The sequence below is a fragment of the Heteronotia binoei genome, chromosome 13 (assembly GCF_032191835.1).
Source record: "Heteronotia binoei isolate CCM8104 ecotype False Entrance Well chromosome 13, APGP_CSIRO_Hbin_v1, whole genome shotgun sequence".
Lineage (NCBI taxonomy): Eukaryota > Metazoa > Chordata > Lepidosauria > Squamata > Gekkonidae > Heteronotia > Heteronotia binoei.
The window spans coordinates 48644674-48659094 of record NC_083235.1 but is presented as its reverse complement, the minus strand read 5'-3'; the positions used below and the strand labels follow the sequence as shown (position 1 = coordinate 48659094).

The 14421-nt window shown below is 41.5% G+C and overlaps 1 protein-coding gene across 2 annotated transcripts in view; it reads right to left on the bottom strand.

Moving 5' to 3' along the window:
- HELZ (helicase with zinc finger) overlaps window positions 1-14421 on the bottom strand; it is a 236220-nt gene that overhangs the window by 36564 nt on the left and 185235 nt on the right. For both annotated transcript variants that reach the window (XM_060252939.1, XM_060252940.1), the window contains exons 23-25: window positions 11586-11637; window positions 9989-10188; window positions 3072-3279 (exon numbers count right to left, since the gene is read on the bottom strand). In XM_060252939.1, the coding sequence (XP_060108922.1) occupies window positions 3072-3279; window positions 9989-10188; window positions 11586-11637 (460 nt within the window). The remainder of the gene's footprint in view (window positions 1-3071; window positions 3280-9988; window positions 10189-11585; window positions 11638-14421) is intronic.

The following is a 14421-nucleotide window of genomic DNA, read 5'->3' as shown; positions in this document are numbered from 1 at the left end:
TATTAATGTGTACAATAAACAAAAACCTTCAGAAGCTGGTGAATGGAAATGTATTTCCTGAGTCTGTATTACACTTGCAGAAAACAGAAGTTTATGTTAAGGAATAACTGCTTTTTAATTATGAAAGTGAGATCCTTCAATCAACTCATCTCCAATTCCTGGAGGTGCGGAAACAGCATTTAATGCCTTTCATTTTTGTAATTCTGAACTGCATGGTGCCCAAGCACAGCTAGAATAATAGCGTACTGGTCTGTCATCATTGGTTATCTACTGGGATTAAACATGGTAATTTGTTGGCTTCCTCCATAATCCATGTATTGAAAGCGGGGTGGAATTCTAGCAGGAGCTCCTTTGCATATTAGGCTGCACACTCCTGATGTAGCCAATCCTCCAAGAGCTTACAAAAAAGAGCTTTGTAAGCTCTTGGAGGATTGGCTACATCAGGGGTGTGTGGCCTAGTATGTAAAGGAGCTCCTGCTAGAATTCCACCCCTGATTGAAAAGGATCTATTGCTATTTATCTTCCTCCAACATTGCCGCTATGCGTTACTTCCAAAAATATTCTGTGCCTGTTGACAGATTTTTTTTTAATAGCAATCCCATGACTGTCCCCATACAAAAATATTAAGTGGGTATTTGCTACAAGTTTACATTCAGCTTCAGAATATTTATGTATATAACTAATCCTCACCAATTTTTCCACGTGGAAGTGCTCATGTGACCAACCACATTTAGAAAAATCTAAAGCAGGGTGTCAAACTCATTTATAAAGAGAGCCGGATCTGACAAAAATGGGATTCTGTGGGGGCAAGCCATGCATGTTCTAAAATGTAATGCCAGATAGAGGAGAGATAGACTTTATACAGGACACAGGCAAACACAATTACAGATATTATTTTTTAACTTAAAATACAAACATGCTTAAAACTCTTGCAGTATTATGTTTAAAATGGAAAGGTAGGGGAATAGTGGGATTTTGCAATGCAATTTTAAAAATAAAACATCAAGGAAAAGCACAAGGATCACACAGCGAAAACTAAAAAAAATAAAATGCTGTCAGCCTGGGAAAACATGAAATGGCAAGACATTGCAAGCTCCTCCCACCCTCAAGTCTACTCAGATTAGCAATGGCTCTCCAGTGTAATATCCCCCTTTGGCTATGGGTTCCCAAGTTAAAGTACTCACTAGGCACTAGTTCTCACTCCACTGAGAAGAGACAAAGCTGACTAAGAGCATCAACACTTGATTTGCAAACACACAACTCCAGGAAACTTCGGCTGGCTAGAGGAACTGCTAGGAAATTACACCTCTCAATTGAAACAAATTGCAAGGAAAACGTGGAGTGGATTTCTCATTCTGATCTGCTCTGCCTATAGATCTGAATGGAAAATCCATTCTGCATTTTGTTTGCAACTTCGCTCCTGCTTTAGCCTCTGCAAAGAGAAGGCAGCAGTAGCTGGGAACATTGGCAGCCTTGGAGATTCGCAGGGTAAGGACAGGAGGGGAGAAAAGAGAACCTGGTTGAAGCTGGTTGAAGCCCTCAGGGTGCCAGTTTGGCCTGCGGGCCACATGTATGACACCTCTGATCTAAACAGTGTTTTTTGTTTTGTAAAATACTAACCAGTATCACTTTCCAGCTTCCCCATTCAGCACCTCACTCTAAACTCCCAATGATCCCTCCTAACCTTGGGGCTAAGTTGCAGTCCTTAACAACTACCTTCTGGGACTGGACAACCAAATAAGAGTGGGACCAGCAAAACACAATGCCCCTACTCCCAACTCAGCCAGCCTCTCTATAAGGATACCATGGTCAATGGTATTGAAAGTTACTAGAAGGGCCAGGAGAATCAATAAAGACACACTTTAGTAAGATTCTGAGTAAATCTTAGGATTGCATTGTAAATCTGGGTTTTATGAAAATAGATTAGAGGGTTCTCTTGCTTCTTAATTTTATAGGCATTTGGCACTTTTCATGGTCAAGTTTGAAGCATGTTTTAAGCATGTTTGTATTTTAAGTTAAAAAATAATACTTTTAATTGTGTTTGCCTGTGTCCTGTATAAAGTCTATATCTCCTCTATCTGGCATTACATGGTCAGCTTGGAAGCAACTTTTAGAGATGTTAAATAAATGTCAGAACATTTTTTGCTCTTTTCAGTCACATTATTAAAAGTTCAGGAGAATGGATTTCCTCATCTAAATTTATTTTTCAGGCATGTTCTGCTCTTCCACTGCTGAGATTACTATGGCAGAAATTAAGGATGGCATGTCATATTTGCTTCTGAAATTATCCAAGCTTTCATGAATTTAAAATACATTCTTCTCATGACTATATCCATAAACTATTTAGTGTCCAATTAAGTTATGAATAACAACATCATCTGGCATAGCATTATGACAGCTCATATGTCTATGACAGTGAGAAATACAAGAAGCTCCTCAGCACCTTGGCACCCTGAGCTCTCAACAGATGGATAACTCTGCTTTTCAGACAGTTAATGAAGCAGATTTTTGCACTATATAGCTAAGGACAATCATCCTTATAGCACAAATGCAATCAAAGCAATTTCAATTTTGATACAGTGCTCAGTCCTTCAGCATTAAAATGCTGCCTTGCTCTGAAATAGATTTTATGCTAATAATATTATGAAATTCTATACTTTCATGATCGCACTGTCAAATTTGTGTTTCAATCTGAGCTGTGTATCAGAAGGCAATGAGCCTCTCAAACACTATATGTCATTTTTATTTCAAAAATAGCTACTTTATATAATATTTCAGAATTCAGCTTATCTGCAATGCCCTAGTGTGCACATATGAGGCTTTGATGAACAAAAGAAGATCTACATGTATTGTTGCTGCTTCATTCTCTTCCAAAATACCTTGCGTGCAGAATGAGAATCCCCATAGATCTTCTATATTTTCTAACTCACATAAGGGAGCTGTGCAGTCCCTGCACATGCATATCAGAACCCCAGGGAGTTTTGGTTGTGGACACTACATGAAGATTTGGTATCTTTTTATACCCTACTACCTCCAACTAAGAATATTTTTTAAAAGTTATAACAACTCACTGTTTCGATTTTGTTCAAGCTGCTCTTTATCTGAATGCTGAAGCTGCTGCTGCCCTATATTAACAGGGGAATGATGTCCAAGACTATAAGGGATAGGAGATCCACGTCCATGTGCTTGTAACAGGTTCACATTGTATGCCACAGCTGCTTGATGAGTAATGAGACGAGGATCAACAGCAAACCTACTCTGATACCCTGTCCATGGTACCTACACAATAAAAGATATATCCAGTCAATACATATAGACATTACATAATATTCTGTGTCAATTAAAACAAGATATTTATGCAAGTCCTCAAGTAGAAAGGTAGAACAGTGCAGGGTGGTGATGAAGACATTCCCTCCCCCCAAAGTAGAAAGGCCAATATGATGTAGGATTTGGAAATACAAAGTTATCTAGGTAGCCTAAGGCAAAACCATCCTTCATTCTAACATATATCACAGTGGTGCTGTGCTGTGTACGTAAATAAATAATAAAATATATGAATTGTAAAGAATGCATAATATAAATAAGAGCAAAATTTGACTCATCAAAGAACTCAGTAAACATGACAGATTATAAAACCAGAGAAACAGAAGCACATCTGTCTTGAAACAGACTGGAAATTGCTTGGACAAGCAAAGAATCCAAAACAGGAAGTGTTCTGTGAAGAAGCAATTTGTGAAAAGGTTTAATTATGCTGCCTGTTTGGTAAAGTGAAGACAACAAATGAAAACTGATTTTAAAAAATGAAAAAAGTTCCTAAGCAGAAATAAAAATATACAGAATGCTTTAAAGGGAATTATGTAAAATGTAACAATAACAGGAATAAATGATTTAACAAACAAGACTGTCTGACTGAGTTCACAAAAAATCTTAAAACAATCAAAACACAGCCACAATGCTTGCATGGGTGAATCCATTCATCCTCCTAGATTAAACCCAAGAGAAATTCCATTGATGATGCTAACAGAAGTAGTCAAACAGATACAGTTAGGCATATAGTTATACAGCTATGATAAAGGCTATATTTTAGTAATTACAAAGAGTTTCACATCATTCACTATTTATCCATAAGGAATACAATTCACTGCTTGAATGCTCAAAAAAGAAAAATTATGCCGAAATATTTTCCTTTTCCTTTTTAACATTTGCAAGCAAGACAGCTCTTGAGTCAAAACAGCTCGCATTTAATCTGTGGACATTTTTATTAAAACATATGCCGGAGTCATAAAAATAGAAACAAAGTGAAAAGCTTCAAAGAAACTCAAATCTTACATTAGCAAATAAGCTAATGACCCTCATTCATACTATACCCTACACATGGAATTAGATTAGGTCACTGGAGTGTAACATGTTCAGTACTGAAAGTCACAAATTACTATTTCAGGAACTGGAACTAATGAGTTGATTCGCATATTTCACATGCTGGTAATACAATTTTTTAAAAAAATAGTCACAGCGTCTGAGCTCCCTCAACTCAGAGGATATTAACCTGAATTTAGCCATTGATTGAGTGCTTGAGTTCTTACCCACTACTTCTTCATGGGTAGTCTGCCTGCCTTTCATATCTGCTGCTCCTGTTTGACGGACAGCTGAGAAGAATACCGGCACCCTTGACTTTTACTGCCCATACTCTCCAATTGACCATCCTCCTTTACCAATGGCTTTCCCAATCAGTTGGGCTTCTAAGGGAGTTTTCATAGCGTGTCCCCCCAACAAGAATGGGCACTCGTTACAATGTCAAATTACTTCTGCCATTAAATTCTGGCTGGGTGAGTTGTGCTGTAGAATTCAGTAGATGTCCTTAAGCAGCTTGGACCTTAACAGATGGTAAGCAACCTGCACACCTGCTATGATCATCTTAATGTTTAAGATATATGCTTACCATATACATTCTGTAGTTAGGAAAATGTAATCCAGTTGTTGAAACTCATCCTTAATGAAAGCTAAAAACATGTATTTATATTTATTTTCACCAGTCATGTCCTCTCTTTTAAGTTTTATAAATGACTCTAAAATTGCAAGAGCTAGGAAATTACTTCCCTTAAATAATAAGAAACATTTAAATTCTTAGCTTTTATAAAAAGTTCATGGGCCACATTTTCTGGCATTGGCTATTTTATCAACTACGGCTGTTCCAAGAAAAAGCAAATCTGGCCTCAGTCACATTTTTAAAATACGTATTTATTTACAGTCCGCCTTTCTCAGTGGGATTCAAGGTGGATTACGTAAGAGTGAGTCAATACCGTCAACAGGATAGAGCATTCAATAAACAATGCAATAGGATTAGGGTTGAAGAACCAACCAAAAATCTAAAACAGTGTTAACATGGCACATTAAATGATGCAAAAAAATACATAGTAGGATCCTGCTTCCAGCAAGCTATACAGGATAGTATAGATCACAATCCTAAATAATTTAACCAAGAAATTTTGTGAATAATTTTGTATTGTTTGTGTAAAAAAGTCCTCTTGAATAATTAAGTTTCACAGTTTGCAGAAAGCCAGAAGAGCAGGAGCCTTCCTAACCCTTCTCAGGGAAGTCTGTTCTAAAAGGTGGGGGCCACAATGGGGAAGTAATGTGTACAGGCAATTGTTGATTTTGCCCACTTATAGGTTGGCACCTGCAGAAGACCCAGCTCAGAGGAGCAAAGCTAATGTTGCAGAGCAACATGGGAGAAGCAGTCTTGAAGATATGAGTTCCAAGGGCTTTGTATCTGATAGCCAATACCTTAAATTGAGCCTGGTAACTGATGGGCAGTCAGTAAAGCGACTTGCAGAATGGGAATAATATGCATGTGCCATCTAGCTCCCAATTACAGCTGAACTGTAGCATTCTGCACCAACTGGAGTTTCTGAATTAATTTTGAGGCAAGACCAATGTACAATGCATTACAGTAGCCTAGTCTCAATGCTACTCTGGCATGGATCCATATGGGCACATCAAGCTTATCAAAGTAAGGGGCCAATTTACAGGCTAGGCTGGGTGGGAAGAAAACCTCTTTTGCAGTTGTATTAACTTGCTTCTCCAGCAATAACACTGAGTCCAGTATAATCCCAAGGCTCTTAACCAAATCAGCAAGTCACCCAAACCCTATCAAAAGCAGGGAACACAACGTGCTTCAAGATATCTTCTTTCCCATCCAGCATTACCACAGTCTTTTCAGGGTTAATTTCAATCTGTTCGCTTTTGACCAGTTTATTACAGCAGCCAGGCAGTTATTCTAGACCTCTACCGCATCACTAAGAGACTTGGATAAGGATATACAGAGTTCGGTATCATGTTGATGATAACCAATTCCAAAGCTATAAATGCTTTGTCCTAAGGGATTTAAATAGAGATTGTTAAGCATGGAGGATAGAATTTCATCCTGTGGAACTCCACAGGAGAGATTCCACATTGATGATAAGAATTCCACACTGATGATAACTGGTTTCCAAACATCTGTAGTGAGGTAAAAATCCTATGTCCCTATTTAGCCCTGGGGAGGGTCCATTGTTCTGAGCTTGTGAATTAACACAGGGTTCGGCAATCACATTATAGTTTACTCAAGTGAGACTGGTGAACTTGTTAATTCACAAATTCAGAACAATGGACCCTCCAGGGTTAAATAGGGACATAGGATTCTTATCTCACTACAGATACTAATTTTTTGCCTCCAAGCATTTCTGCTCTGTTCTAATCCAACTGATACCTCTGCATCCTTTCAAGCATTCTTTATAACACCCCTATCTATTGACTAGGATAAAAGGACTCAGATTTCCATTTGTACTCATGTCTGACGAAAGGAGCTTTGACTCTCGAAAGCTTATACCCTGAAAGTCCTGTTTGTCTCTAAGGTACTACTGGACTTGAATCTAACTGTAGATAATAATTAATAAGTTTGTTTCCACAGAGACAAATATTTTGAGGCTTTCTTACATTGCAATTACTTATTTAAATTATTATTTGTATGTAAATAATATAACACTGGAAGGACAATAGGAACTAATAACATTCTGAACTTTTTAATCAACAGGAACTTGCTCAGCTCTCTCAGGTCTAGAATGGATCTTACTTCCCCTCCTTTTTTCTTGACCAGAAGTATCTGCAGTAGATCCCCAAGTGCAGATGTTTTGGAGGTGCCTTGTTGATTACTTGTTGAGAAGGATACTTTTGTGAGGGGTTCTGGAGAAGGGGAGGAGGGTGGGACTACAGAGGGCTGTAGGTCGCAAGACAGCCTAATTCTATGGCCTGCCCTACCGACATAAAGCTGAGTACCCATTAGTCTTGGGAGATGTCCTGCCAAGTAAGGATTCAGTTCCTCTGTTGGTGGATGTGCTGGGCATGGGCTGAAATTGTCAAAAGCCTTGCTTGGCAGGTTGGGGTTTGGATGACTAAGGCCTACTTTCAATCCCTGGAATAGGGAAACTTCTCCACTGCTGGACCCAGGTTTGACTGGCAGGGGTGTGTAAGCAGGTCTGTTGGAATCTGAAGGATAAGGCTTTAAATGTCTTCTTCCTTTGGAGGCTGAGCAGCATGGTCTGAAGAAAGGAGATGGAGAGCCTTCTAGGCATTTTGAGTTACAAAAATTCTCTTCACAGCAGGCCTGCACAGACACAGTACCCATGTGGGACTACACAAGTAGCATGATGGGAGACTGGTAACTAGCAGTGCAACCCTAAGGCAGGGGAAACCGAAAGTCCTTTGGAAACAAAGTAAGGCCCACGCCCATGTAAGTCAGAGTTACATCACTCTAATTCCACTTACATAGGAGCGGAAGGGACTTATGTGGGCGTGGGCCCGCCCAAGTGGGCCCCCATCCCAGGGCGGCGCTGTCTTGGCCCTGCACCCGAGCACAGGCAGAAGACTGGAAGAGAGGCTGGCACTGGTGTGAGGGCAGCGGAGTCAGGGGCATGCCCAGGCTTAGTCAGCTCCATAAAAACTTTGAGCCCTGCCACACACCCCCGAGAGGTGCAAAGTCATGCCTTGCAAAACGCTGGCGCATTCCATAGACTCCTGTTGTTCCTGAAAACAAATTTCCCTCCCCGCTGCTGATCGAGCCCACAAACTTCATAGGGAGCTGTGTAATTGCTTCACCACTCCCCTCACACCCCAGGCTCAACGAGCCCCCTCCCAGATGCCCAACTGCCGCCCCCCCCAGATAACCCTCCATTCTAGCCTCACACACTTCCTTAGGTAGGGCGCACGGCATGGGACTCTCTCAGAGCCCCCTGCCATGTTGACTTAGAGTGAGGGTGAGGCACTGGTGGTGAGCACTGCACAGAAAGGGCATTTAGACAGAGTGGAGCCTCATACCCTACAGGACTTTCCAACTTCCACCAGGTTCCTGAACAATAAAGCCTTAGATGTGTCTCCACTTTGTCTTTCTTGCCTGACTTCTGCTTCATGCTCCTATTTGCCCCTCTCCCCCCCTTCTGCCACTCTGTCTGAGGGCTCCCCAGGGAATGTCTCAGAGGGCGAGTTCGCTTGCTCCGAGGGGGGCAAGGGTGGGCCAATGAGCCACCTCATCAAAAGGTGGACAGGGGAGCCTGAGTGTTTCCCCCCACTCATTCCATAGGCAGGAGGGTGGTCTAGTGCTAGATGCATCACTGCAGCCCGCCCAAGCCTGCCCAACGCCATGGGGCTGTCATGCTCAGAGAAAAGGGGAGTGCTGGGGGGGGGGGCTCAATGCAATGGGCACCTGGCTGGTGCCTCGCACTCTGTTCTGCTGCCACCAGGGGAGAGGGTTCCCTGCAAGTAGTGGGGGGCGTCAAGGAGGGACTCCGAGTCTGTGCCAGGGAGGGCTTCCCTGTGGGACTTGGTGGTATGCTGGAACTCTGTTCCAATTTTGCCTGGCTTCTCCAAATGCAGACTCCTGCACTATGTGTTTCCTGTTTGTTTATGGCTCGCTGGGAGGGCACATGACTCCGATCATTTGCCTGCCATTGGCACAAGTCTCTGAGAGTGGGTGGGTGCAGCTGCGGAACTGGCCAATCCTGCAGCTCTGCACTTCCCCTTCCCTCCTCTGCCGCCACCTTGGCAGCAAGCCAGGCTTCTCTCTCACAGACGCCTAGGCTCTCTCCTTTCCCCTCCCCATGTTGGTGGGACTTCTCTCCTTTGACTTGGGCTGTGTGTCTGTGATTGGCACAGTTCTCTGTCAGGGGGTAGGGAAGGACAGGCAATCAGCCTCTCTGAGGCTGCCTCTCCCCCATCCTACACACCTGTGCCAGGACTTGCCAATCCGGCAGCCCTGAGATGACCCTTTCCTCCTGCTGTCTTCGCCATGCGTCCACACTTCAGCAGAGTTGCCATGGGGACAGTCTCACATGAGGAGAGCTATATCCCACCCCCGGGAGTAACTTAGCCCTTAGGGAGTCAACCAGTGGCGCCCCAGTTACGCTAATGTTGCAATGGCCAACCTCCACGTAAGTCAGGATTGGGCTGTAAATGTAATGTATATAATAAATACAAATGTACCAATTCTCTCCACATTACGTGCTTTCAAATTTTGAAAAATCACATAAAATATTAACATAGTACTGCTGTCACTGACATATATACTTGTTTTTTTTTAAAAAAAATACAAATTTTCATCCAGTTTCACCTGAATATCACCAATTCCTAGTTTATCTAGATAAATTAAAAATAATTAAATGCTACAGGCTAAATCTGTCCTTACAAAAGCCCTGACACGAATACTACCATATACTAAATATATATCACTTTCCTTGGCAGCCTGAAATGTTAATGTTGTTGCCTTGTATACTGCGTAGATCACATTAACTTTAGTTTTCAAGTATTTTATAGAATTTTCTTGTACTAGACCAAAGAACCCTTTATATACGACATACGATTTCTGTGATGCTAATTGTTCCAGTCTCCCCCTAAAAGTCAAGAAAATAAGGATCACAATAAGCAGCAGATTTAAAATTACACAAAAGAGCGCACTTACTGGCAAAGGCACAGACATGACCATATTTCCTCCATAAACAGCAGGAACATAAAGAATGCTTGTCCCAGTGTGAGGATCTATCCTTTGAACAGGGCTAGGAGACTTTCCAAGATTGGAATGAGGCCCAGGAGGAGGGGGTGGTGGAGGAGGAGTATATGCTCTGATAGGATTTCCAATTAAGACAGAAGGATTAGGTTGAACTGAAAAATAAACAAAAAAAGTCATCATGAATATGATGGCTATGAGATGTTATATTTTTCACCTTAGGATTCTGAAATGTGAATTTGGTTCTCTAACTGTTAATTAACTTTTCCAATATCACTTATAAAAACTTTAAGTTGGGGTTCCAACTAAGGTAAAATGCACACTTCAAAATGGCCTTAATTTTAACATATATACAAAGTCACATAGATCATCTATCTTCACTATTATGTCCACTGCAAACTTCAATGAACTTTAATAACTAAGCTTCACAAGCTCTCTCTGCTTAGACAAAAATTAATGCTAACAACATGTAGATTTAAAATAAGACTTCAGTTTGATCTTTTTGAAGTCAGTCACCAAAACTTCACATGACATCCTAAAGGCCTGTTTGAGTGATATTTCCTCCTGTGGACTAATCTCCAGAAGATACTGAGAGCTGGTCTTATGCTTGGATGATTCCTCTCACCACCTTCTATTTCTGTCCCTGAGAAGTAATGATCAAATTGGGAGATTCTCTGGGATTTGCCCAAACCTTAGCCCTTAGGGCTAACCCCAATGAGGGATTTCCCCAAACCTTAGATTCCAGGGTTCCTCAACGTGGTGCCTGTGGGTGCCATGGCACCAGCCAGAACTTCTCCTGGTGTCTGCAGAGCTTTTCAGAAAATGGAATTGCTACTGAAAGAAAGGGCTTGTTCTTGGTTGCTGTCATACAAATGAAAAGGTTTTCCACTGCAGTAGCAACCATAGACACTGTAGGTAAGACTGATAAGCACCTGCCCTTTCCTGAATTAGTGGGGGCATTCTGTTTTCTTCTTTTTATTCTCTCTTTTCTGCCCTTCCCTCAGAACTAATTTAATGCCATTTTATTCCCATTCTGAGATTTTTTTTGCAAAGCAAAGAGAGAGATATTGCATTTTGCTCTGCCTCCTGCAGCAGCCACTCTGGGTTTGGCTCGTCATTCTGGGTTTGGCTTGTCATCCTGGGGCAGCCATTTTGATGTGGTGTGGTGCTCAGCACCCCCTCTCAAAAATTCTGTAAGCTCAAAAAGGTTAGGGAACCTTAAACTAATCAGTACTTAGGAGGGTTAATTCCCTGAATCAAAAGAGACTCTACAAATATGGAACCTATCATGCAGTCATTCACTTATCATCACAATGAGAGTAGCAGGAGACAGCACATGGGAGCACAAGATCTACTGCTGATCTCTTTCTCATGACAATCCAGGAGGAGCAAACAAAATGGGTCCATAGAGTATTATTCAAAATGGGTCCATAAAGTATTATTCTGATAGTTCTCCCCTGAACTTAAAAGAAAATATTGTTTTTTACTGAGAAAATAAGAAAATCATACACAACAGCTGGTCAGTACCAATAATATTTTACTGGTCACTTACCAATTCCATCAGTTTGAAAATGGTCGTTCTGGGTATGATGATGGCTCTTCCCCTTAAAAAAAGGATCAGTCTTTTGAGATTTGGGCTTGACAAGTGGAAACCCACAAGGACTTGCGGGGGCATCTAATTTTCCCCTCCCCTACTATTTCCTTTCCCTTAAAGCCCCAATAGTCTCTCCCATTTTCCTGCCTCATTCTCTCCTTCTGACCCACCAGCCAATCTACTGTTATCACTCTGCACTCATCTTCAGTTTTCCTTCCTTTCCTACCTCTGGCAGCCTCTCTACCCAGGAAAACAATGGTGCAGTTGTACAGTGCTAATTGCCAGACAAAGCCCAACTGCACTGTGAGCAATCTCCAAGGAATTGTGAAGGAGGAATTTGATCCCAGGCATCACCCTCCCCACATTATTTCCTCTTTCCCAACTCATGGCAACCTCCATATCTTCACCCTTCCCTGCATCCCAACCCACACACCAACCTTTTATCTTAATCCTCATCTTTATTTATTTATGTATATACTCCACCTTTCTTCACATTGAAGACCCCCAACATTTCACATCATTCTCCTTGCCTCCATTTTATCCTCAGAAAAATATTGTTAGTTGTGGCAGTCTGGGACTGAAAAATTCTCAAGCCTCCTTCCCCAGCCCACTATGGCCCTGTCCCCCCAAAGTAAGGATGCAGGGAGAAAAAGGCTATCTGTCTGAACCTGCCACATCAATCCAAAGGGGGGGGGGAGAGAAACACCTGTCTACCAACTGGCTGGATGCCATTTTCCTTGCCTCAGTCTAGGCTCAGGTGGGCTGGGTGCCATTTCTCACACCTCAAGTGTGCTGGGTGCTGCTTCTCTGGTTTTGTGCAGAGCTTGGTGAGCCAGGTGCTGCCTCCCTGTTGTGTCTAGGATGAGCCAGGCAGGGGAGCCACCTCCCTGTCTCACTGTGGGCGGAAGCTTTTGTGAGAAGTTGCTTCTGATGTTTCACTTTGCTGCAGGCCACCTCCCCATCTCTCCTTGGCACAGGTGGAATGGATGTTGCCTCTCTTGCCTTGTTCTGGGCAGCCTGGGAACTGCCTCCTGTCTTACCTCACAGCAGATGGGCTAGGCGCCACCTCCACCATTTTGCCATGGATAAGATGCTGCCTCTCATCTCACCTCATCTCTGGTGGGTGCCCCATGGATCAAATGCTGCCTGCCCCAACTAGCCTTGAGCAAAGTGAGGTAAAGGCCACCAACCAACTGGGAGGCACCAATTCACTTCTGGCTGTGAGGTACATTTGGCTGAGAATGTTGAGCCGAAGATTGCCTAGTGAGTTTCTTGAGCAGAAGAGGGATTTGAAGTCCTAGCCTGAACTCTAACCACTAAACTACACTGGTTTTTGTGGGTTGGGGTATATACTTTGAAACATTAACAAATAACCAGTCCTAGATCATGATAGTTATATGGCATCAAGTCACCTGGTGCTTGCTGGTGGGTCTGGCCCCGATGACTCTTTCTTCAAAAGCAGCCCTGGAAAGAGTCTTGCCTTTTACTGTCAGAAACCAAGCTTGTAGCAATGGTGACTAAGGGCATTCATTTCTTAATGCTACAATACACTCCCTTTTATCATTGGAGGTTTTCTAAATCCCCCAAATACTTTTTTTCCCCCGTAGATTTCAGATTTTTCTGCAAACCTGAGACATTTTTCAGGTTTATAAAAAAATCTGTATTGTCCATTCATGGGTCTAGTCTCCAGATTTAAGTATTCTCAGATTTGGCTGACTTTGAGATTTGAATGTATATAAAAAAGAAGTTAGGGGAAAGTATGGAGTGCTTCCAGAGAACCATTACTAATATTCTGTGGACACATCTATATAGAATGTACAAAAGCTCTCAGAAATCATAGAAGCACTCATTATATTAAAATATAATATGCAATAAAATATAAATGCCAGTTTTCAAAACATGAAAATGAAAAATTAACAGTTTGTGAAGTATTATCAAATTAGAAAATACAGCAATATTCGGTATACTTGTATTTTAAAATACTTACAGGTAAAAGGGTAGTCTGCATTTTATAGTTATATCATATCCCATCAAGTTATTTTAACCATAGTTATGGCTCAGTAGTGTTCAACTTTCTGAAGATAATATAGAAAATAATTGTCTATATAATATGCCTAATTTCTTACACTTTCTATAGGTTTAAGTTCTTGTGATCTTTCAGCAGAAGGTACTGATCATCTCTGATATTCTTGGCTTTTCCTTCCCATTCAAGTAGCCATTTCTGACCCCAAGAATGACAATTCTCAGGGCTACAGGATCTCTGGGAAAGCTTCTTCTCAGAGGTATGTAGATCAGGAGGCTACAGGAGAAAGGGGGCAGGAATCTCTGCTCCTGTCTATTGAGACTGATTTTTCCAGACCTCAAAGACATACTGGATTCAACCCACATTTTCTATGAAATTGTATATGTATGAAAAACATTGTTCTGAAGCAGTCAACACCTGGGTGAAATAACATTTGAAAAGAAATGAGTAAAACCTCATTTTCCTCATTTTATTATTTAAATAAAATTGAAAATTATATTCTTCAGGATAAATCTTTAAAAACCCAGAATTTCCTGGATTATATTGCCTGCATTTATTTCTGCTTTGTTGTTTATATGTGCCCCATTCCCCAAATCCTCATGTATATTCCTAGTTTCCTAGACATGGGAGGCAATGCGATGCATGATATCTTTGTTCCTGGTTGGATCTAGAATAGTCCTTGTGCTGTACAGTGAATTGGTTGCAATCTTATCCATCAACATGGCTGTGTGGTAGATTGTGAGGAGAGCAATCATCTAAGGCTCCTCAGTG